This window comes from Stenella coeruleoalba (assembly GCF_951394435.1).
Source record: "Stenella coeruleoalba genome assembly, chromosome: 11".
NCBI lineage: Eukaryota > Metazoa > Chordata > Mammalia > Artiodactyla > Delphinidae > Stenella > Stenella coeruleoalba.
Genome location: NC_137157.1, coordinates 96065099 through 96089723, shown reverse-complemented (window position 1 = coordinate 96089723; position 24625 = coordinate 96065099). Strand labels below are relative to the sequence as shown.

General features: G+C 55.4%; 2 protein-coding genes and 1 long non-coding RNA gene across 3 annotated transcripts in view; 2 read left to right on the top strand and 1 right to left on the bottom strand.

Moving 5' to 3' along the window:
* PLEKHG6 (pleckstrin homology and RhoGEF domain containing G6) overlaps positions 1-8749 on the top strand; it is a 15755-nt gene extending 7006 nt beyond the window's left edge. Inside the window, 5 exon segments of the mRNA XM_079937448.1 lie at positions 361-493; positions 611-726; positions 6935-7080; positions 7745-8437; positions 8635-8749. Coding sequence (XP_079793574.1) covers positions 361-493; positions 611-726; positions 6935-7080; positions 7745-8437; positions 8635-8644 — 1098 coding nt within the window. The 3' untranslated portion in view covers positions 8645-8749.
* Positions 8750-8920: 171 nt separating this feature from the next.
* On the bottom strand, positions 8921-20737 carry TNFRSF1A (TNF receptor superfamily member 1A). The gene is made up of 10 exons (XM_079935965.1): positions 20454-20737; positions 13830-13983; positions 13487-13615; positions 13122-13271; positions 12897-12975; positions 11060-11130; positions 10823-10936; positions 10479-10507; positions 10019-10292; positions 8921-9888 (listed from the first exon to the last, which is right to left on the bottom strand). Exons 1-10 carry the CDS (start codon positions 20490-20492, stop codon positions 9581-9583), a joined length of 1347 nt encoding a protein of 448 aa, XP_079792091.1. The 5' UTR covers positions 20493-20737; the 3' UTR covers positions 8921-9580.
* A 311-nt stretch (positions 20738-21048) lies between these two features.
* LOC307193674 lies at positions 21049-23076 on the top strand. The gene is made up of 3 exons (XR_013830381.1): positions 21049-21215; positions 21314-21611; positions 22399-23076. It is a non-coding gene; the product is annotated as an uncharacterized lncRNA (long non-coding RNA).
* The last annotated feature ends 1549 nt before the right edge of the window (positions 23077-24625 follow it).

Sequence of the window (24625 nt, the reverse complement as noted above, 5' to 3'; positions counted from 1 at the left end):
TGTGTGTCTGTGTCTATGTGTGTCTGTGTGTGTGTCTGTGTCTGTGTGTATCTGTGTGTGTGTCTCTGTGCGTGTCTGTGTGTGTGTCTGTGTCTATGTGTGTCTGTGTGTGTCTTTGTGTGTGTGTCTGTGCGTGTTGGGAAGGGGACGTGGTTCTGGCTTTGCTCTGCTTGCTGGCATGGCCCTGAGTCAGCCACTTTCCTACCTGTAAAGTGAGAGATGGGCCCAAAGCAGCACGGCTCCCAGCTGTCCTATCCCACAGCTCTGCACCCGCCCACACACCCATGCGTGAGCCCCGACCCCTGTCCCGCCTGCTCCCTGCTCCAGCTGACCCTCGTCTCTCTCTTCGCTTGCCCCCAGCTGGATGTGTACCTGTTCCTCTTCTCTGATGTGCTCTTGGTGACCAAGCCCCTTCGCAGGACAGACAAAGCCAAGGTTATCCGCCCGCCCCTCATGCTGGAGAAGCTTGTGTGCCGACCGCTCCGAGATCCGAGTATGTCTTTCCCGGGGGGAACTTTTCCTTCTCCCTTCCCATCGGCTGGAGAAGGAGAGGTTGGGAAGGGGATCAGATAAAGTCCAGCCCTGGAAGCAGACCTTCTCCTCCACCCAGGCAGCTTCCTGCTTATCCACCTCACCGAATTACAGTGTGTCTCCAGCGCCCTCACTGTGCACTGTCCCAGCGCTGCAGACCGTGCCGTGTGGCTGGAGAGGACCCAGCAGGCCCAGGTATGTGAAGCCAGGTGTGGGAGCAGGGGGATGGCGGGGCCCCGGAGCTCAGATCCGGTGCACAAGAGTGGAGGAAGGGGAGAGAGAGGGTGGGGTGCACACAGCTTCAGACTGGACCTCCTGCCCCTCCGGTGCACCCTCGAGAGGGAGACACAGCCTTGACCAACCTTAAGAGCATGGAAGAGGGACTTCCCTGATGGTCCAGTGGTTAGGACTCCACGCTTTCACTGCCGAGGGTGCAGGTTCAATCCCTGGTCAGGGAACTAAGATCCTGCAAACTGCATGGTGTGGCCAAAAAAAAAAAAGTATAAAGAAAAAGAGCACAGAAGAAAGCCTTTGGCCAGCTAGGGTACCAGTCCCTGGGAGAGCCAAGAGAGCCTCCCCTGAAGGTTCCGAGGCTGTGAAACAATTAACTGCTGAACTTGAGCTTCCGTTCGGCGAACATGAACGGGGCACCTGCTGGTGCGCACAGGCTGGGTGCTGGGGAATCAGAAAAGCATATAATGCCATTTCTTCCCTCACAGAATACACGCTGCAGCCTAGCTAGACAGACAAGTATACAAATAACAGAAACGTGTGGACGGAATGGAGTTAGGATAGGGAAGGGAGTGGCTCACTCGGTCTGGTGGGTTGGTTGGGAGAGGGACAGTGCAGAGAACAGAGATGCCTCCGAGGACAGAGGAGGCTTCGCCGAGGAGCTACTTTCTGAGCACCGCGGGCGGATATCTAGGAGCACGTCAGGGGAACAAGGTGGGCAGGAAAGGCATTCCAGATGGAGAGCAGAGTGTGCGAAGGTCGGAAATCGGAAGCAGTTGTGTGTGTTGAGTGCACCGTCAGCTGAGTGGTTGGCGTTACCGGGGCGGCACAACGGCAGAGAGGCCAGGAGGGAGGTGCTACAGATCGTGCCCGTCCCTGGATGCCGCGCCGGGGAACTTGAACTTTGTCCTGCAAGTGACACAGAGGCGGTAAAAATGTTAGCTAGTGGAGTGGAGAGATGCGGGGGGCAGATTTATGCAAGAAAAGCCCAAGGAGTTCAAAAGGAGGGAGACCCGGATGGGGCCATATTGGTTACTGCTTTGGTGCCGTAAAGCAACAGAAACATTCCCTCACGGTTCTGGAGGCGAGAAGTTGAAAATCAACATGGCAGCCGGGCAATGCTTCCTCTCCATGGCTCTAGGGGAGCATCCTTCCCGGCCTCTTCTGGCTCCTGGGGGCTCCAGGTGTTGCTTAGCCTACGGCAGCATCGCTCCACTCTCTGCCTCTATCTTCACGTGGTCTTCCTCTCCATGTGTCTCTGTGTCCCAACCTCCCTTTCCTGTCTCTTAGTAAGACACCAGTCATTAACCCAAAATCCAGGATGACCTCATCTTGAGATCCTGCACTGAGGGTCTATGCACATCTGCAAAGACCCTTTTTCCAAACAAGGCCACTCACATTCACAGATTCTGGGGGTCAGGACCTAGACCCATCTTTCCGGGGCCACTATTCAACCCACTACAGGAGCAGAATTGCCAAAGAAGAGGGAAGATTTGAGTTGGACTTTAAGGATGGGGAAGACCCTGAGCAGAAGACTCAAGGGAGAAATTGGGTTGGATTTATTTGGGGGACAACCAGCATGTCTGTCTGAGTCTGGAGGGAAGGGTTTTGTGTGGAGCCAGTGATGAAACGCCAAGTTCTAGGGGACCCCAGGGCCTGTAGAAGAGGGTGGGCTGGACGAGACTGAATTGAATTGGGTTGGCAAGTTGACACCAGAGCCACCATAGATTCTTTGAGCAAGGGAAGGCCATGGTGAAATCCATGTGTTTTGTCTTGAATTGTCAGGTGGCAATGTGACAGGTGGGCTGGGGGCAGGAGAGATTGGTGGCAGGAGATTTCCCGTACTAGTTTGGGTATGAAACATAGAGGTTGAGTGCCACGGCCTTAGGGACATGGTGCAAAAAAAGAAGAAAAGAACAAGAAAGGAGCTGAAGAAGAAAGAAGAGACAGGTGAGCCTTAGGGAGACCAATAGAAGCCTCTACCGAGCCCATGGTTCAGACCCCAGCTCTGCCTCTTACTAGCTGGGTGACCTTGGGTGAGTTATGTGGCCTCCCTAGTCTTCCGTTTCTTCACCTGCAAAATGGATATAAATAATAACAGTCCTTGTCTCATAGGGAAGATTCAAAGAAACCATTCAGATTAAGTAGGCAACTTGGTGCCTCGGTAACTCAGGTCCACAAGGACAAAGGATGACTTGCTTCCGAGGTTCTTGTGTGAAAGGCTGCTTTGGCAATGACAACAGAAATCATTAGAAAGGGAAACCTGTTTGTCTAGTTGTTGCTTCCTGGGTGGCGTGGGGCATGGGTAGCAAGGTTTACTTTTAAACAGAAGCACTTTGGAAATGAGGTAATGGGAGACAGCCAAGTGGAGACCTTTCAGGGGTTTGTGGAAACACAGACTAGAGTTCAGGCGAGAAATGAGGGTGAACTATGAAAATCGCTAAGAGAGCAGATCCTAAAAGTTCTTTTCGCAAGGAAAAAAATGTGACGACGGTGACGAATGTTCACTAGACGTCGTGTGGATCACTTCATATGTACACAAATGTGGAATCATTATGTTGTACACGTGAAACTAATCTGTCAATTACACCTCAATTTTTTATAAAAAGAAGAGGCATTTTGAACAAGAAATCATAGTGTAGACGATTTCTAAAGAATGCAACTGCACTATTTTTAAAGAGTTTAAATCAAACTCTTTACTCATAGGACTTGCTTTAATGAGCAGATTATAATGATTTGTCGTTTGCACATCAGGTAATTAGGGCTTTGAAACTTTGGAGGATGCGTAAAAACAGTCTTGTCCTTTAAACAATTTTAAGCATTCTTCCCACAGTCTTACCTATGGCATCGTATCAAGATGTGGAGAGCTTATTCGAGAAAAGGAAAACCAGAGCTTAGTCTCTGTTTAAACACTGTATTTAAAGATTCGGAATTATGAGAGTAAAAAATAAATAGGAGGTTTATGCCATTAAAAAAAAAAAAAGAAAAAAGGATGAAAGATCTTGAACCTCAAGATCTTGTGTCCTCCAGCCCATCGGGGCTGTCATTTCCTTGGATACCTAAACACGATGGTGACAGCACCCAGGAAGCCAGAGGTAGGGGACAGGGTGTGGGTCATCTGCCCTGACCCCTGCTCCAGGCCGGATCAGAGTCCCCTCTCTCTTTGCAGTGGGGCCTCCCCTCTACACCACCGCCCCCCAGCCCAAGAAGAGACCCCCCACCTTCTCCTTAGAACCCCCAGGGGAACCACTAAAGATTGCTGGTATTTTATTACACGAACTAATCTAGCCCCCAGGAGTTTTACTCCACGCTAACTGAGGTAGAGAAGGCATTTCCGATACCTAACCAAGCAGCGCACTAGCTCCCCGCGTCCCCTTGCAAAACCAAGAACCCTGAAACTTTGAAATGAGATTGTCCTGCTGCTGCCTCACACCAAAGTCTTAGGGAAAATCCTTTTCGCAGTTCCCACCAGTCCTTGTAAACTGAAGAGGGCCGTAGCATACCTACTGATCCTAGGGGTCAGGGTGTTTTTTCTCCGCCTTACAGAATCGTACATAGGTAGATTATTCCTAGCGGGTCTGGCTCTGTGGCTTCAGCTTTTAGAGAAAATGAGCTTCTCAAGAGGAGAGACACTGAATCTTGGGAAATGCCCACGTTTAGGGGCTGGGAAGAGGAAAATGAACCAGTGCTGGGAACAAGGAGCTATCAGAGACGAGGCCAAGACGTGAACGGAGGAAAGAGGTGGGCTCGGAGGGCCCGCAGGCCAGCTCTCACTCATTATCTGCGTCAATTCTCTCAGCTCCGGCCCCACCTGGGAACTGCAGGGATAATGGGAACCACCTTGCAGGACAGACGGGAGAGTTATGTTTGTACGCTGCTTGACACGCGCCCGGCACTTAATGGGGGTTCCATACATGTTTATTGTTGTCAACTTTAGAAGATGCCAACATCTTCTAAAGGCCGGGGGTGCCTGGCCGAGGGCACCTTCAAGAGATGGTTTTCGTCCGTGATGGGAGACTTGGGGAGGGCAGCGGGTGAATTTGGGAGCCGCTCCAGGGGCAGCAGGGAGAGGAGGCATTTCCTCCCAAGGCTTCAGTTCCCCACCGGGGCAAAGGAAGAAGAACCATGGCGTCGGGGGAGCCCTCCCTTTTCCCGGCTTTGTGGGGCTGTCGCATTCAAGCCCAGGCACCAGTTTCCTCTTCCTTTCCCACCCTGCCCCCAACACGTCTCTCCTCTTACCCAAGCTGTGAAAATCCTCCCAGGGTTGCTAGAGAGCCTTTGGGGTGGCCGGGGGCCCTTCAAACATCCCGGTCCCTGGTACCTGAGGTGTCAGATCCTCCATCCCCACCCCACCCCTTGCCTCCCTGCTTCTTCCCAGGTGGGTCCACGGGAGAGTTTAGTGGAAATGCTTGTATGGGACAGATGTTCCTTCCAGACCACCCCCCAGCTGCCTTCCTCCCAGTTCTTTTCCTCCACACACCATCTCTATCCTGGACATCCCAAAGATAAACTTGAACTTGAGTCATATGGGGCCAAAGGGCATCTCAGCCGGCTGCCCCAGCCCCACCCTGACCCCAGCCCCACCCCGGCCCCAAGAGCGGCTCCTCCCACCCTCCTTACTCTGCACAGCTGGGAGATGTGGAAAAGGTCACAGGACCTGGCCTGGTGTGCTGGTCTCCTGCCCCCAGACACCATCATCCCTGGCTCTGGCCGACAGAGCAAGTCTTGTGAGACTGCTGAGAATCCTTGCAGGAGACAGTGACTGGGAAGCCAGGCAGGAAAATTGGAAATACAAGCCTGAGGTCATTTTCCTGTCCCTGTTCGTCCTTTTCTCCAACACGTCTCTTGTACAGACCCAGCTACCCCCCACCCCGTTGCGTTTCTGGAGGGGCTTTGGGAAGGTCCAGAGTTGCCTAAGAATTGCTGGTTCATACACCTGAAGGGGGTGGGGGGAGGGGCACATTCAAATTACTTAATAACCAGAATGGAATGGGCATCAACCAATCAGAGTAGAGCTTGGGGAGGCAGGGGGTGGGGTGGTGGTGGTGGTGGTGGTGGTGGTGGTCCTAGAGGCCCCCTGCTGTGCCAGATGTTATCCCTCTGCTGCTGGATCTTGGAGGGCAGGGTAGTCCTGGTGAAGGAAGGTGGGAGGCTTGGGCAGTAGCCCTTTGCTCACCAGCATGAAAGTACTTCAATATGTGCACAATGATAAGGCCATCCCAGCCAGTGCTGGTACCAGCGCCGCCCCCAGGAGCCTCCACCACCTCTTTTTGCCAGGCCTCCGCCTTTGGCCTCTCCGAGGGTTCCCTTGCCATCCCTCCCCTCCCCCAAGAGAAAGTTGTCCTTTGGTAATTCCTGACCCTTTCTAAGGCTGCCCTTGAAAAATAGTGCAGTTACTGAACTAGGACTCACAGAGAAAGACCCAGCCCCAATTCTGCTTCTCTCTACCTGTGCACCCTGGACCAAGTCCACTCATCTTTCTAAGTCTTGTTTCCCCATCTGTAAAACTGGCTAATACACTGCAGGCTGATGGTGCGTGTCAAATGACCGCCTGCGTGTAGAGGTGCTTCATAAACCACTTCTCAGATATTACTATTTTATTCCGGTGGCGCCTGTATGAAAATGCTAAGGAAGACAAAATATAATGTATATCCTCTCTCCATTCCTCTTGGGATGGTCTTGTTGTCAACTCTGAAGGACAACAAAGTCCTCAACCCAGGACAAAGCCTGCCCCTGCCCACCCTGGTGGTAGGAGAAAGAGTAACCTGAGGGCCCAGCATCATTCAGAGCAATTATGCCACCATCACCACCAATCAGGGAGGACTTCCTGCAGGAAGAAACAGACCAGACCTTGGCTTGCCAAGGGGATGTGAGAGGCAGGAAGAACGTACAAGTAGGAAAAGGGGCCTTATGTTTACCCCACACATCCTAGGACCAGCTCAAGAGTTCAAATACTGGCTCCGTCCTACTTTCCCGCAGCATGACCGTGGTAGTTACTTAACCTCAGAGTCTCTGTTTCTCAGGAGTAAAGTAGGAGCAAAAAAGTCTGCCTCATAGGGCGGCGGTGGTGAAGAGAAAGCAAGATAATATATGTAAAGCACTTAGCGTGGTGCCTGGCATACAGCAGGTGCTCAATAAATGAGAGCTCTTAATGAAAGTATCCCCACCCCAGGTCACCCTGCAAAAGCTGAAGGCAGAGGAGTACATCCAACAGAAGAGGGAGCTCCTGGCCCTCTATCAGGACCGGGACGGGGAGTCCCCAGGCCCCAGGCCCTCCATGCCTTCAGTGGAAGGCTCTGAGAGCAGCACAGAGGGAAGGTAAGACCTACAGGGCGTACAAGGCCTCCCAGAGGAGGGGGGCTGCAGGCAGGGAGGGAGGGCAGAGGAGCCCACAAGGTTGGGAAATGGTATTACAGCTTTTGGGGGGACTGGGACCAGACTGAGGAACCCAGGCTACAGGTTGACACCAGCCGTGTGAAAGGCCACATGAGACAGCCTATGGGGTTAGCCAGCCGAGGGCTGGCACAGGGTGAAGGAAACAGGCACGAGAGGCACAAATTCCCTGAGAGAATCAGGTTCCCCAGGCCGGGGATGGAGAGTGAAGGCCGGTATGGGTTTGCGGAATGTCAGAGCTGCAGGGACCCGGCTAGTTCAAATCCCCAGAGAGCGTGGGAGTTTCACCCAAAATAACAGCTGTTGAGCAGCACGGTTATAGAGAAAAAAAGACTCCATCACTGGGGGATAACCTCAGGGGAGCTCAGGAAGCACTCAGATACTTGATAACAAGTTTCTGGACTGAGTGCAGGGTCTAAAATGCCTTTAAGGAGCTTATAGTCTAGCCAGTGAGTCAGTGCAGTGTAAAAGTGATACCAAAATAAGTTTGGAGGAGGGCCCATTTCTGGATGGAGGGATCAAGGGAGACTCCCTGGACTTGAACTTGATCCCTCAGCATCTGACTCTGACCATTTGCTAGTAACTGTAGGACTCCTGGGTCCTCGATCGTCATCCCCCAGCTGGTGGTGACGGAAGACACAGATGAAGATGCTCCCTTGGTACCAGATGATATCTCGGACTCTGGCTATGGCACTCTGGTCCCAGGCTCCCCCAAGGCGTCCCACTTTCTGCCAAACCGTCTACGCTCCAAGGTCCTTCGGCGGGACCCTCGCCGCACCTTCTCCACCCTGGACCTCCGAGATGTTCCTTTGCATCTCCAGCCTCCTGACCCCCAAGCTCCCCAACGCCGAAGCACCCCTGAACTGCCAGAGGCAAGTGTCCAGAAAGGAGACAGCCTTCCCAGGGGAGACCCACCGACCTGGTCTGAGGAAGAAGGCGGGACCTCGGTTGGAGAGAATGTGGTAGTGGAAACCTTACATAGGGCCCAACTTCGGTGGCAGCTCTCCCCCTCCCTGACCCACACTGACTCTTCTGGGGAAAGCCCCTGGGAATCCTCAGGGGACGAGGAAGAGGGGCCCTTCCTGGGACCCGGCTACAGCCCCTCCCCTCACCCGCTCTGGGCCGAGGACATGCTCCGAGAGATCCGGGAGGAACTGGCCAGCCAAAGGATTGAGAGAGTCCCCGAGCCTGGGGACAGCAGACCTCGGAAGCTGACTCGGGTCCAACTGCAGAGGATGCGGGGGCTTCACGTCATACGCCTGGACACGCCCCTGTCCGCATCGTAAGTGCAGAAGGGAAGCTGGCGTGGGATGGAGCGGAGGGGAAGGCCAGTATGGAGCCAGAGGGGATGCCGGGGCAGGGGGTTGGCGGGACAACACAGGAGGGCAGGACCAGAGGGGGGTCATGGCGGGGAGGGGCCTTTAGCTTCACTCTTCACCCCATGTCTGCCTACCTGACACCTGCCTCTTGCCTTTGCAGAGAGGTGTGAGGGAATACCTCCGTAAGAGTGCTGGTCACCACCTCCACCCCTGGATTCTACCTCAAGGACACTTCCCCAGGCACCCTGCCCTTCCTGCTCTGAGGACTTTGGGGATCAAGAGCTGTACACCGATGTGTCACAGACACACCAGAGTCCCACATAAAGTTGTGCATAAAGATGGCCGTCCAACCAGCACTAGATGAGGGCGGGGCAAAGAGAACCTGGCGGGTGAGGAGTCACAGACTGAGCACAGGTGACTCCTCTGTTACTGGGCTGCACGAGGGTGAGGTATCCCCCCGCCCCCCTACTCCGCCAGGATCACGGCCCCGGCCCCGCCTCCCACCACGCAGAAAGGCCACTCCCTCCAGGAGCACAGCTTTAATTCCGGGCTTTTAGTGTATTTACAAGTCCACAGCTCCAGCGGGAGGGCCCTTTGTTCTGTGCCTCCCCTGCCTTGGGACACTTCGGCTTACTCTGTGCTTGTCCAGGCAGGGGGACAAAGGTTCTATTAGTGTACATAATGGAAACAAAGATTGCTTATCTACTGTGAAACAGGCTCAGGGACCAACCAGGGGCCCCCAAGCAGCCTTGCTGGGTTCTCCAAGTCCAAAATGGGCAATGAGGCGCCCCTCATCCCCGCAGCCACCGCCTGGGCTCCTGGCACACTCAGCCTCTCTCACGAGTAACACACACTCCACATCACACAGACACACACACTCTGACACACACACTACACACAGCTCACCCGCTGGCAATGCTCAGGCAGCTGAGATACACACTGAGGGAGTAGCACCAGGTTAAGTGGCTGCCAGATCATGCCTGCTCCGCCAAGACCCTTCCCCTCCAGAAAAACGGGGATCCAGAGGGCATCTCGCGGGTCCTTCCAGGCTGCCTGGGGCAGGAAGCAGCCGTCTCAGGGCTGCCCACAGGGGCCGGGGCGTGGCCTCATCGGGGAAGGCGGGGCTCGGGCGCGAGGGGGGCGGGGCCGCCCAGCGCTTCCTCGATGTCCTCCAGGCAGCCGAGCAGGTCCATGTCGCGGAGCACGCGGCCCAGCAGCTCCAGCGTGGCCTCGCGCCGCGGGGTGCGCCGCCGCCAGGCCGCCAGCATGCTGTACTGCGCCTCGCGCAGGCAGCGCAAGTTCTGCAGCTCCAGCCGCTCGATTTCGTGATCACTCAGCCCCAGCCGCCGCACGAACTCCTTCCAGCGCAACGGGGGCACGCCGTCCACCACAGCGTACAGTGTCGCGGGGTCAGCTGCCGGGAGGCGGCGCGGTGAGCCCGGAGCGGCGGCCCTCCCCACCCGGCCCACACCCACTCGCCCCGGGCGCCCCGCCCACCCGCCTCCCCGGCCGGGGTTCCCTGCGAGGATGAATGAGGAACTCACCATCTGCGAGCGGAGCGGGGGCGCTGGGGGCGCTGGGGGCGCCGTGGGCGCTGGCCTCCCACTTCTGCACAGGGGTGGGGACGGGGGTGGAGGCTGGAGGCGCAGGGAGGATGGGGCCAGCCCCTTGGTGGGGCGGGGCCATCTCTCTGGGGAGAGATGTGACTCTGAAGTTGGACCACGGGGGGTCACAGGGGGTGAAGGTGGGACTGGAGGCAGGACTGAAGCTCGGGATGGGACTGAAGCCTGGGGCCGGGGCCAGGGGCTCTGGCTCCCCCTGAGAGAGAGAGAAGGCACAGCATTAGCGGGGAAGAGGAAATACAGCCCCAGCCCTCCTTCTTCTGGATTCCGGACGGGAGTTGGGGCTAGAGGGAATCAGGGGAGCCCCAGGACGATTTGGGTGTTACAAGATGACAACGGACAGTCAGGGAAGACTGCGGGTAGTTCCCCGGTTTCACCTTACCTCCTTTACAGGAGCCGACTGCCCACAAACTGAGAAAAAAGAGACAAAGCGTCACAGATTTCACTTCCTCTCTCAACCCTGGCGCCCATCATGGGGCTGGCGATGGGTACTTGTGGTGACATGCTTCAGGGCCTATGTGGCCCCAGGGACGAGAGAGCTACTGATGCAGTATGAGCTCTCACCAGCCGTCCAAGACCACCTCGTGCCAGTGGGGTCCTCGCCAGCGAACTAAGGGGACATTCCTCATCTCCCTCCATGCCTGTGCACCCCTCCCTCCCGCCTCCTCTGAAGCCTCCTCCTGCATTCCTACCAGCACCCTTTCCCTTCCCAAAGGCCCCACTCACCGATGGAGTAGAGCTTGGGCTTCCACCGCTGGTATCGGCATGCTAAAACAATGAGGAGGAAGGATGCCAGGCAAAGACCAAATACGATCACCAGGGGCAACAGTACTGTGGTGCCTGGAAACAGAGCAGATTGTGGTCAGAGGAGAGGGGCTCTGGAGGTAGCAGGGCAGGACGGATGGGGAGGGGCATGACTAGGAAAGGGTCCATGGGCATGGGCACCAGGATAATTCTCCTCACCTGGGTCCTGAGAGTTGTTACTAGTTACAGGTAGAGCTGGACATAACTTCTCGCACTCCGTGTTCTTACAGCTAAAAGAAGAGAGAGTGCTGGTGAGTAGGGGCCCACCGTAAGAGGAATACAGGAAAAAAAGAAAAAGAAAAAAACCACACAGATTGTTGGAAATTCTTGGCTTTACAAATATTTTAGCTATCTCTTGATATAATGGAAATTAATCCTATCTTGGGAATTGATGCGGAGGAAAGAAACATTAGTTAATCCCCAAATCATTTCATTTTAGAGCTGGATTTGATCTTGAAGAAGCTATGTAGAGGGCTTCCCTGGTGGCGCAGTGGTTGAGAGTCCGCCTGCCGATGCAGGGGACACGGGTTCGTGCCCCGGTCCGGGAGGATCCCACATGCCGCGGAGCGGCTGGGCCCGTGAGCCATGGCCGCTGAGCCTGCGCGTCCGGAGCCTGTGCTCCGCAACGGGAGAGGCCACAACAGTGAGAGGCCCGCGTACCGCAAAAAAAAAAAAAAAGAAAGAAAGAAAAAAAAGACATTATGTAGAAAAAGCGTTAAAAGCAGTCAGAGTCAGGTATAAATTCCAGCCCCATTCATTGGCTAGCAGTGTGACTCCAGGCAAATCACTTCACCTGTAAGCCTCAGTTTCCTCATCAGTAAAACAGGGATCCTACCCACTGTCAAGATTGAGGATTAAGTGAGATAATTATGCCTGACATATAGTAAGCCCTCAATAAATGCTGACTGTCATTGAATTGTTATTTTATCACTGTTTTACTGATGAGAATCCAGTGAAAAAAAGGTTAAAGAGCTTTTTCTCTAGATGACACTGCTGATGACAGCACCTAACTTTGAGAGAGGGGTCTAGCATGCATGTGAACAATTAAAAAACACATCTTGCTGGGGGCAGCCAGAGAACACTCTAGAACAAGCGCATCTTCCCGTTTTGGAGCTGGCACTGGGCAGCATGGACTAATGAGAACTACATCAGGGGTCCTAGAAGGAACTTGAGGAGGTGAGTTCTCAGCAGGAATCTGAAAGCAGGGAGAGGTCATTTTGCCCACCTCACAAGCTCCTGGTGAGAACCACATGGAAGGGGTGTAGAAGTGCTTTTAAGGGGAAGAAACTCGTGGGAAAAAGAACATAGTTTCTTGTCAGACACTTTGTGGCTATTTTTTGTGGTCCTTACAGCTTTGCCAACCTGATGTCATTATCCTTACTTTAAAGGTAAAAACAACTAAGGCTCAGAGATGTTAAGTCACTTGCCCAAGCTCACACAGCCTGAGATGTTAAACCCAGGGCAATTCAACTTTAGAACCCTCAGTTTCCTCTTTGCAAGCAAGTGTGCAAGAACAGCCCCTGCAGAGCCAGAAGGAGTGAGGAGGTGCGGTCAAGGGACTGGGGAGGAAAGTGCACACTGCATTGAACCTAAGGTCAATAATCAGAGACATTACGATTTACATCACACACACACACACACACACACACAGGTGCCAACTGAACCATGATACACCGTCAACTGTTGTAAGATGCAGTATGATTTCAGAGATGTAAAAGTGTATTCCTAGAATCCATAGTAGGGTCTGTTGCTCAAGAATCTGAACGTCTTCCAAAAAACATCTGAATGTCTAAAAAGAACTTCAAGTCCTTGCGGTATGTGCCTCTATCCACAGAGACTTCATGAGATTTTAGGAACAAGTTGGGGGCAGGGAGGACTGTCTGGTATCTTGACATGAAGTGTCTCCCATCCAAACAGCCTGGAGGAGCCAGAGCACCTCCCACAGTCTCCCCCTCCCATGCCGATCCGGTGCCCAGCAGCCAGCAGAAGTACTCACTGAGCACAGGAGACGCACTCAGCATCTCTTAGAAAGAACCCCACGTGGCAGTGGCAGACGGTGTCCTGTCTCTCCTTGCCTGTAGGGAGAGATGCGGCACAGCTGAAGGAGGATGGCCCAGCACCCTGAGGGCCGGAGGGAGAACCGGGGGGGCAGGGGTACAGCAAGCTGGAGACCGCCCTCCGGAGACGGGGTGACCAGCTGGGTCGGGAGGGCCATGCTCACAGGAGTGGTGCACCGTGCCGTTGGGGCAGAGGCTGCAGTTCAGACACTGGAACAGAGTTTCACTCCAATACTTCCGATACTGGTTCTTCCTGCAGCCACACACGGTATCCTTGTCCACTGCGCAAGGAGCAATCTCCACCTGGAACATTTCTGGTGCGGGGAGTAGATGGGGTATGAGCTCCCACTGTCCCCACCGGGTGTGTCTCTCTGGGTAACGCACGCTCACACCCATGCATTCGTTCACTTGCGCACATGCATCCCTGCCCACCCGCAGCAGCACAGCTTCGTACCTTCCCCTGGAGACAAGACGCGCACACCCACCTGACCCAGTCGGTTTAGAGTCCCGCCCCCCTGCTGGGACTTACCTTTCCGGCACTTGGAGCAGCTCAGACATTGTCTGAGGTGGTTCTCCGAAGCGGTAAAGGTGCCGCGGGCACACACCCTGCAGTCCGTGTCCAGCCCCGGGCCCGGACAATCATTGTACAGGTAGGTACCTGTGATTGGGGGGTCGGGGTTAGGCTGCAGCCAGGAGCCCCAGCCCCAGGACGGCCCGGGCACCTCCCCGAAGTCCCTGGGAGAGGAGAGGAGGGAGAAACTCCCAGCCCTGGAGAGGCAGCCAAGTCAGGGACCCCACGTTCCGGAACATCTGGAAAGAGCAAAGGGAGAAGCAGGGCCCCTGAGGAGCCCCACGGTTACCCCTCCTCCTACCTTTGTGGCACTTGGTACAGCAAATGGAATTATTTTGAGGGTGGCTATATTTCCCTTGGGGACACGAACTCTCTCTCTTCTCCCGGTCCCCGGGGTGAGGGACCAGCCCATGAATCCCCGCGGGGTACACATCCACCAACAGAGCCCGGAGCACCTGGGGAAGAGTCAGACGGAGAAGACCCCATCAGGAGAGGGAGGGGTGGGGTCTCAGAGGGAGCGAGTCTAAAGCCTTCCCAGCTCAAGTCTTTTCTCAGCGGAACATTCTCCCCAGGCCACTCCCGCTCACACGCCACGTTCTCCTCTAAGCCTAGGCTGCCGGCACAGTGCCATCTAGTTGTCCTCTGGTTGTCCTGTGTGTGCGTTTCTGTCCTTCCAACTCAAGGCTGGTAAACTCCAGGCACGGGCTGTATTTTATCCTTATTTCCCTGAAGCAGCTGTTAGTGCTGGGCACAAGGCAGATGTTCAAGGAGTTTTCTGGGTTGGGAACAGGACCTTCCTTCCGACGAGTAGCCCTAAAGATTGGGGTGGCGCTTCTCCATCTGGGTGCTGCGTTCACAGCGTATTCACTGTGCACATTCACGGAGGTGAACAGTTAGGATCTGTGCACTTTCCTGAACTATGTTATGCCATTAAAAAGGTTTTTTGTAACATCAGATTGGAGTGGAGGTGAGCGATGTCCCTGTGGGGGCCATTCCTGGACAGCGGGCAGAAGCCACAGGAAGAGTTTCTTTGTCAATCTGTACCAAAACCTCACTCAGGATCCTGCCCTCGGACTCCGTGCTGCATCCCCTTCCGCCAGTAAACCTGCACGGACACCCCAGGTTGGCCCGGGCAAAGGGGGAGTGGAGAAAAAGGGAAAGTTCAGGGTCAGGGATGGGGGTAGAAAGGTGATGAGGTTTAGGTGGGGCGGGAGGGGGCACAGGCATGGAGGTTACACGTAATCGTAGCCGGCTGGAGGCTGGGGGTCTGGCTCAAAGACCACCGAGCCAGGAGCTGAGGGCGTGCCAGGGAGTCCCTCTGCCCTCTGCACATCGGGGTGTCCGGGGAGCCTGTTTTCCGGCCCCAGGCCGGGCCCCCCGTCCCGGAATCACTCGCCCAGCCCTGGCTTCAGAGCTGGGACGGCACGGCCAGGAGGCTGTGTTGAGCTCCAACCCAGACTTTGCTGTTTCACCTCCTACCAGCCTCTTCCTGGCTTTCCCTGGCCCTTGATTTTGTTTTCTCTGCTACAAAGCCCGCCTTATATGAAGATAAGAGGATGTCCTCCAAGGATGTTAAACTTTGGGAGCAACAGGCTAATCAGATCCCAGAAACCCCAGCCCAGGACAGGAGGGCCTGGTAGCCCAAGGCTGTAGGCAGGTCACACCCAAGTCCCCCGCTAGGTGTCGCTGCAGCGGCCCGGAAGCCCAAGCCCCCGCCCCAGCCCCACACAGGGGAAGCCACACTCAGAAACCCAGCTGCCACCCCCCAGGGGTGTAGGGCGCCCTCCCCACCCAGAGGCAGCACCCTTCCCTGGCCACTCCAGCGCTGTGCCACCTCCCCTGAGAACAGGGCTGAGGCTTCCAGAGCAACAGGAAAAGCTTGGAGTGTTTATGGGAAGGACTTCCCAGTCCTGAGAGTGTGGTTCCTTTCCCCGAAGAAGGGCTCACAGCACCTAAGGTCACTGGCACTTGGAATTCCACCCAGGGGGCTGGGAGCAGAGCCAACCGGCAGAGACAGCATCAGGAAAAAGAACGGCGGCGGGTTGGGGTGGGGTGGGGGTCCTTCCCAGGAAGGAGGGAGAGGCACCTTCTCCGTCCACGTGCCTCCCACCGCGATCTCCAGCACTTTGGGGGTTAAGTCAGATCCGGGAAAGGGAAATCTTTTCCCAGAAGCTCTGCCCGGTGACTCAGGCCAGAGGGAGGGAGGGAATCTAGGGGAGGGAGAGGGAACCAGCAGCTTCCCCAGCTCCTCAAGGGTCATGAGTCAGCAGAAAGGCTGAAGGGACCAGCCCGCAATTGGGACCCGATCCGATCCCTTCCTCCTGTGGGCCAGTCTCTCCCTCCAATCCCCACTCAGAGGCCCCTTTCCTCCCCTTCTCCTCCCAGGAGCCAGGCAATGGGCCTCAGTCCCCCTTGGCCCCACTTTTTCGGGAAATGGCTCCCTATCCCATTCCATCCCAAAGGGAAGTCTCGGCCGACCCCCTGCTTCCTCCCATCAGGTCACTACCCGCCCCTCCCTGAGGGCCACTCAGCTCCTTCCCACCCCTCAGCATCCTTCCTTCAGACCCAGCCCCGCCCAGGCTCCTCCTCCGGGTTCAGCCAGTCTCTCTGCGGGTTTGTCCTTTCCCTGGCTTCTCACGTGAGCCCCACCCCGCCCCCGACACTTCCCAGTTCCAGAAGGGAGCAAACCAAGGCTGCCCTCCCACCCGGGTTCACTGCCTTCCCACAGCCTGACTGGTTCTGGCCAGCTGGGTTGGGCTTGGGCACCTCCCTGGGGTCCTCAAACAATCCTTAGGAAACGCGGCCAGTTCTGAGGCTCCACACGCCCCTCCCACAAGCCCACTGGCAGCACAGGCAAAACTCCAGAGCCCTGAGCACCCAGTTCCGGGAGGGAGCGAGCAAGACGGGATGTAAGACAAGCAGCACCATTTCCCCGGGTCCCCCCAGTCCCCAGCAGCCCCCGGAGCCAGCCCACTCCGACCCCAGGAGCCAGCAGGCACCGTTCCTCGGCACTGGCTGGCGCCAGTGCTCAGCCGCTGCACCTTGCAGCAAAACAGCGGAGCTAGGAGGTGAACTCTGAGCGCCCAGACCCCAGGCAGCCTGAGTGCCTGTGGCCTGGAGCAGGGGAAGCGCAGGAAGCCGGGGTGCCTGTGGAGAGACGGTTGAAGGGGTGGCCCAGCACCCCTCCAGCTCCCCCATAACTTCCGCCTAGGGAGTCTTTTAAGTGTGACTTCCTGTGCTGGGGCCACGGCTTGGGGGCGGAGGGGTGGACCCTGTGGTCTAGCTCCCACCCAGCAGCCTCACCGTCCCGTCCTGCGTTCATCTGTTCGTTAACTTAAAATGTCTTGTGTTCATTGGATGTCAAAATCTTTGGGGAGCTCACGACAGCTTCTCCTCCAAGGCCCAGTTGAGGCCCGGCCTCCCTCCCCGAAAGCCCCCCATTAATGAGGTTTCCCCCCACTCCAGCTCATGAGATACATAACCACCCTGTGAACTTTAAAAATATGAATAAACTATACCTATTTTGGGCTCTTACCATAACTACCTAGGGTGAGTAGATACGGTCTCCCCAAACAGACCATATACTATGCGATGAGAGATGAGAAAGTGTTTTGGTCAGAGATAATGTCTAATCCTCTGCACCCAGAACTGGAAGAGGGAAATAAATGTGGTTTGACTGGGTGATTTCATGACTATCTGTCTTCCACTCCAGTCAAGGCCAGTGAAAACCTAAGTGGGAAGATGGGAGTCAGTGCCTCCCTGTAGGCATATATTTATCTCCAGGGGAGAGTTCCCCTCTCCTTCCCACACACATGCACAACCGCAAACACCCTCACAGGAGATGCTGACAAGCCTTCCTCTCCTTCTGAGCATCCCTGGTGAGTGAAGGTTTTGTGTCACTTACGAACGACACAACGGCAGATGTGAGTCTGAGAACCTCTGCTCTGGCCTGTTAGATGCCCACTTCACTTGGCTATTCTCCAGACCCTCAACATGCCCCAAAGGAAATCCATCGACCTCCTGACCTAGACAGATGTCACACCAGCAACCTCTCTTTGCCACCCTTCTCTCCTCAAAGCCCCCATCCCTCCCGTGCTGCCATCCAGTCTGTAGTCCATCTTGCCAGACCTCCCCTGTCGTCTCTCAATCCTTTCCAAGTCCAGGGGTTGCCTCACACCCGGATCACTGCAACCGTCTTCCCGCCTTTTTCCTGCTCCAATCCATCCTACACGCTTTCTTATCTGCATTTAAGCTTCAACTTGCACCCACAGGTGTGGGAATCTTCCTTTCCGGGGCCGGACCTCAAACATCATTTCCATGGGTCACTCTTTCCCTGAATGAGAACTTGCAGAGGTACCTCACTGCTATACTGGACACATGCCCAGGTGCAGCGGCCCTGAGAGAACCATTTATGAACGAATGAATGAATGAATTCCTCTACCTGGGACCACAGTCAGGACTCTCTCTCCATCCCTTCCCCCACTTCCTCCAATTTTCTCTTTCTCGCTTCTTCTTGTTCCTCAACAGGGTCCTTCCCCTGCAGCCAAGGTGCTCAGCTTCCTGCCACCACCAGCCCCCAACACAAAATCCCATCTCTCCGTTCCTCCGCTCTACCTCAAACCAGTCCCCTTTCTTTCCAGCCTGCTGCCAGTGAGTGGCTTTAAAGCTCAGCTCCAAAACCACTCTTCTATGAGGCATTTCATCCCTCATTCCATCCTTTATTCATTCAACAAGCAGTTACGGAGCACGGTAGAGACGCAGGTCCCGCAGGGATGCCCAGGTGAATACATGGCTTGAGCTCTCAGTTGGGTCAGAGACGGGCGACTGTGGACTCTGCGTCTCTGCAGGGAGCACAGGCGCTGGAGCTGAGATCAGCTAAGCAGAAAAGGCAGCAGGACGGCACTCACACCCCTCCCGGTTCTGCCTCCCATGGGTGTTCCAGGGCACCACATCGCAATGCTTTTGTGGGCATTTCTCCCTGGAGTGCTCTAAAATCATTTTTTGCTATAAGCTGTCTTGGTTCCAAGACTGTCAGCTCGTTGAGAGCAGCAAGATCTTATGTGCTCTGTTACAGTCTCTCCCGCATTCTTCCCCCACCTCCACGCACCCCCCCCCCCCCGGCCCCGCCGCCACACAATCACAGTTCCCTGCATTGCCCATTGGAAAGCCCGTGGACAGCCTCACCCAGCACTGCACACCTCCTGTTTCCCCTCCAGCTCCAGGCTGAGCTTGGTCCCTTAGCTGTCACACCCCAACCCGGGCTGGATCAGCTGCAGTCCCAGGCACATTCCTTCATCTGTTCAGGCTCCCCCGTACCTCTGTTTTCCAAACGCAGAAGCCACTGAGTAATTACAACCACTACTGATACTATTAAGAATAGGAAAGCTAACATTTATTGAGTGCTTTCTGTTTGCTATACCCTGTTCCTGCACTAGAATAGAGACTCCATGAAGGCGGAGACTTTTGTTCACTGCTGTAAGTCCAGCACCTAAAAGAGTATCTAGTGCCGAGCAGGCAGAAATGAATGGAATACTTAATATCTATCTATCTATTTCATCTTCAGAACGACATTATGAGGTAGTGACGATTCTGTCCATCTTAGAGATAAAGAAGCAAGGCATGAAGGGTTATGTTAACCTGCTCAAGTCCAGGCAGCTAGTCCCTGAGGGAGTCAGGACAGGACCAGGGGATTCACTGCCAGGAGACAGGAGAAGGCAGGGCAGCTGGATGGGGAGCAGGGAGAGCCCCTGGGGAGGACAGCCTGCACAGGAGGGAAAGGTGGGCCTGGGGCCACAGGAGGTGGCGGGGTGCTGCGCAGGGAACTAGGGTCTAGAAACGTGGACTAAAGCAGAGGGAGCGGGAGGAACTGGAGAGAAAGGTTCAGAAAGGAGACTCGAGAAGTCTGAGGAGATGGGACAGAAAAGAAAGGGATGATTTGGGGACACAGTACAAGACCCTGGGGGAAGAAGAGGTGGGGGGAGGAGAGGTGGGGGAGGAGAGGTAGGGGAGGAGGGGTGGGGGAGGAGGGGTGGGGGAGGAGGGGTGGGGAGTGGCGGTTGGGCCAGGGAAGAGCAGGAACCCTGAAGAAAGTGACCAACGCAGTGCCCCCAGCTAGGTGGAGGCGAGGGGCTGGATTTCTGCGCAGGACGACTGCAGGACGTGGAGGGGTCAGGGATGCATTGAAACAAGGCTGAAGCAAGAGAAAGGGACATTTTCCAGTGACGAAAACAACTGTCTACCAACTTCCCCAAACTGAGCTGTGGGAGAAGAAAGCAAGTGCTCTGTTGTCTGGGTCCGTGGGAAGGGCTTGGGGGGCAGGTCCAGGGCTCTGAGGCGGGGGAGGAGGGTCAGGCCCACAGACAGGGGCCACAGACCCAGGGTGAAGCGTGCCCCCCGGGGGCGAGGCCTGGGCCTGGGGAGGCCTATCCGGCTACCGACCCCCCTCCCAAATGCCTCCAACACACGGCATCCCAAGCCTACCCGCCCCGAGCCAGGGCCTCTCCCAGACTCAGTTTCCCCACTTCGCTGGCATCCAGTCCCTGCCCTCCAGCAGGGTGTGCTCAGCTGGGCTCACCGGCAGCCTCGCCTGTCCACGGCCCAAGACTGCTGACCTGCCGGACACAATTCAGAACCATCTGGACTCTGAGAGGACAGACCTTCTTTCTCCCACTCCTTTCGGTTTCTTAACAAACTCCCCCGCCCCCGCCGTGGGCACCTGCCCCCCGTCTTCCTGGCAGCCCGGGAACCCCTTTCCCTCCGTGCCTTTCAAACTTCTCCCTTGCTCCCGACTCAGGGCAGCGAATGAATGGGGCAGTGTTTGAGGTCAGGCCGCGCAGGCCTGAGGCTGGGGCCCGGCCCTCGGCTCTCTCCCGCCCCAGGCGCCGCTCGCCCGCCAGCCCACTCCGCCCTCCGTCCCCCGTCTCACCAGTGGCAGCAGCAGGCCAGGCACGGTGGGGAGGCCCATGTCCGGCCAGCTGTGGCCTCTCACTCCCCCATCAGGGCTCAGGCAGTGATGGACAGAGGCGACAGTGGCAGCGACACAGTCCCAGGATGAGCAGGGTCCGGAGTGGAGCCCGGGCGTCGGGCAGGGGAGTGGAGGGTTGAGACTGGGGCGCGGATCACAGCCGGGTCCCGGGGACCTCAAACCCGGAAGGCCGGCACTGCAGCCTGAGTTCGGAGAACTCAGAGAAAAGTTAAGCAGAGAGGAGGTGGGAGGGGAAGGGAGAGGGGGGGTGTTGCAACTTCAGGACAGGAAGAGCCGGGGTGGAGGCGGGTGGAGGCGGGAGGAGGCGAGAGGAGGCGTGAAGGGGCGGGAGGAGGGGGGAGGTGGCGGGAGGAGGCGGGAGGAGGCGGGAGGAGGGGGGCCAAGGTGCCTTAACCTTTTGTACCCAGTGCGAGCGCGGGCGCCCGGATCCAGCTGCCCTGCCACGTGCGCGGGTCTGACCACTCCCACCCAGACACCCAGGAGCGCCGGCCCCCTGCCCCCTCCCCCCATCGCCCGGCCTTTCCCAAATGAACCATAGTAGAAGGACTCGGGGCTTTGGAGTCAGATTCGCTGGGTTCCAGCTCAGGATTCTCTACTTTTTAGGTGGGTGGTGTTGGGCAAACTCGGATGCTGTGTTCCAGTTTGCAAAATGGAGAGCCGCTGTCTCGTGAGGTTGCCGGCAGGATTTCTTGACACCGGCAGGTAAGCGTCTGATGCCAGACAAGTCCTCAGTGTTCCTTAGAACCCCTTCCCCTTTCCCCAGAGCTCTCCACTGACACCGTAATCTCTCACTTTCTTAGGAATTTACGCCTCGAACCCAAACCTCAGAGTAAAGCCTAGCCCTGACTTGGGGCCCTGCCGCCCCGCACCTCCCTGCCCCACCCCCTCCGCCCCAGTTCTCATCCAGTCTTTGCTGGGCGATGCTCCCAACAGCGGATCCTGGCTCTGCCTCCAAACGATGGTGGGACCTCTCAAAAGACCTCGGTTTTGAAATGAGAGCGACAGTGCCTGGCCTGCCTTCGTGGGGAAGATGATGTCATGAGTCCTAATGAGATCACATCCGTGACAACGCTGTGGAATTACAGCTCTCTCCATCAGGTATTACTAGTATGTTCCCAGTGCCCCTTTCCCAAATATTCCGATACATCAATCCGAATTGCGCTCGGAGATCATCTACCGCAGCCCCGTTGTTTTATAATCGAGAAAACGGAGGCTCAGAGACACGCAGGTCATGTGCCCTGCAGAGCCAGCCCAGCCCCCAGACTCCTGACTTCAGACTAAGGGCCCATTTTGCTACAACACATAATTACCGCTTTCCATCAGTCCTTCTGAGTCAGACCCCCCAACCCGATTCTTCGGGTATTTTTTTAAAAATATTTATTTATTTATTTATTTTTGGCTGCATCGGGTCTTAGTTGCAGCACGCGGGATCTTTTGTTGGAGCGCATGGGCTTCTCTCTAGTTGTGGCGCACAGGCTCCAGAGCAGGTGGGCTCTGTAGTTGCAGCATGCGGGCTCTCTAGTTGAGATGTGGGGGTTCAGTAGTTGCACCAGGTGGGCCTAGTTCCCCAACCAGGGATGGAACCCACGTCCCCTGCATTGGAAGGCGGATTCTTAACCACTGGACCATCAGGGAAGTCCCTCTTTGGGTATTTTATGCCATGCTTATCTGTGCAGGACATCTCCCCAGTGAATCCCACAACAAGGGTACAACATTCACCCAAATATTCTCTGGCCACAATGACCTTCCCTAGACCCAGTCCAGGCCCCGGGTCCTCCAGCCGCTGACGTTGCTGGAAATGCAGGGAGACCAGACAGGAGTGAGGTCCTAGGGCTTTGTGACTTGGAATCAGAGCTACTCACCCCTTTGCCTCTTGATCCACCAGCTGACTCCCCAGGCTGCTATCCACCCTCCCTGGCCCTTTCCTGGTGCCCCTCTGTGATTCCCAGAACAGAGCTGTGGATGTGAACGGAGCTTGGATGCCCCCACTTCTGGCTGACTTCACTCCACCCCATCCTCCAGCTTCTGAGGGACAAGAGGGTTGAAGTTGGACTCACAGAGGAAGGAGGTCCCCTCCACCAACACACAGGGAGGCTCCAAGTACAGCACGCATGGACCCGAAGCAGAGCTCTTACAGAAGCAGAGTCACTGAATAAAGTGCGAGAGTCAAATTGCCCAGTTTCCAGTGTAAAGACGCCAGAAGAGCCACAGGCTTCTCACGTAAGAAATGGGAAGCACGCACTGATGAGCAAACGCATGTGAAGTGTTTAGCAAGGCTTTGCCGTATACTAAGCATTCGGTCAGTGGTAGCAATGGTAATAATTTGTATTCACAATTATTATTCAGTGTCCTATTTTTTTTTAATTTTTATTGAAATATAGTTGATTTACAGTGTTGTGTTCGTTTCAGGTGTCAATGTCCTATTTTTAATGTTACAAGGAATTTTTAGTAGTCTGTGCCAACCGTCAATGCCATTACACATAGCCCGGCACAAAAGGAGAATTTCTTTCATTGTTTAGGATAAATGCCTATTTACTCAGCAGGTTTAAAGTCTTGAGACACATGGTATTCAACTGTTCAATAAAATTCTGTTTAAAAGAAAAGATGCTGAGGGGCTTCCCTGGTGGCGCAGTGGTTGAGAGTCCGCCTGCCGATGCAGGGGACGCGGGTTCGTGCCCTGGTCCGGGAAGATCCCACATGCCGCGGAGCGGCTGGGCCCGTGAGCCATGGCCACTGAGCCTGCGCGTCCGGAGCCTGTGCTCCGCAGCGGGAGGGGCCACAGCGGTGAGAGGCCCGCGTACCGCAAAAAACAAAACAAAACAAAAGAAAAGATGGTGAGAGGTGCATGGATCTAGGGATATGAACAGCTAACCAGTCTCTTGGAGGAGGTGAGAGTATATGAGCATAATCCCTCCAGGGGAAGAAGAAATCATGGGGAGGGAGACAATGGGAGAGCTGGAGAAATAGGACAGCGGCAAACTAGGATTGGCTGTTAGGGCTCATGAAGAAAAGGATAAAGAGTATAAAGAGCTTTAGATAACAGAGCCCCATCTCTCCATCACGTGTCACACACACACAGACTCACACACACGGGCCCCACGGTAGCAGAGTCATCAAAAGGGCACTGAACTCTCTCTCAGTCGAGGTGACATGGGTTCCAGCCCCTGACATCCCAGCTCCATGTGTCACAGGAAAACAGGCTGAGTCACAGAAGACCTGGCTTCCAAGCTGGTTCTGTAAGAATCATGAACTTGGGCAAGTCACTTCACCTGATAAGCTCAGTAAGGAGAGTGAGGCAACTGGAACTCTCTTCTCTACCAGTCTGATCGACCTGGGACAGAGAAACTAGGCGCACCTCCCCTGGATGCGCTGATCTTGGATAACTACTCATACGGTGCAAGTGTGCAGATTACTGCCGATTTCAGTAAACACTCTAGAAAAACGCATGCCCTGTATTACTGGTACCTGCCCTAGTCCCCTCCCGGCCCCCGTAACTGGTACCCGTTTGCTTTTAAAATCCACTTTATCTTGAATCATGTAAGACACATACATTAATAGAAGTTTTTATGGAATTTGTGATGCCTTGAATAATGGTCAGAAGGTGCATGTCTTTGTGTGTGGGTGAAGAAGGAAATAAACTATTTTTAAAGCTAAAAAAAACAAACAAACTACCCTAGTGTCCAGAAGTAACACAAAGATGAGGGATGGAGGAGAGGAGGAAACAGCTCAGGGTGGACATGCCTTTGGCAGGAGAAACTCCAGCGCAGGCTGGGGGAGAAGGGGAAGGAGGGGGAGCGTAGCTGATTGCTGTCATCTGCAATAGCTCCAGCTTTGCCCCGCAGGTCCTGCCCACGCAGCCAGGGGAGACGGAGCCAGGGAGGGCTGGGGCAGGACTGATGATAGGCTGTGGCCAGAGAGCACAAGAGCAGGCTGAACCTGAGGGCTCTGAGAGGAAACCGTTGTGACACCAGCATTTTCCCCTCATCGTCTTGTGTCTACGAAAGGGAAGTCAGGAGTCGTCACATCACTTCCTCGTCATGACCTTTCCTACCTTCCTGCTCCCTCCACCATCCCCCCCCTTTCCCAAGATTCACGTGGCTCCTCAGGATGGG

What these genes read in the sequence shown, in the direction of transcription:
- TNFRSF1A (XM_079935965.1), bottom strand. Translation starts at nt 20,492, where the DNA reads ATGGGCCTCCCCACCGTGCCTGGCCTGCTGCTGCCACTG. An exon ending in CTGGCCTGCTGCTGCCACTG is followed by an intron (nt 13,984 to 20,453) that starts GTGAGACGGGGG and finishes ACTCTTCCCCAG; the next exon opens with GTGCTCCGGGCTCTGTTGGT. An exon ending in CGGCACGGTGCACCACTCCT is followed by an intron (nt 12,976 to 13,121) that starts GTGAGCATGGCC and finishes CTCTCCCTACAG; the next exon opens with GCAAGGAGAGACAGGACACC.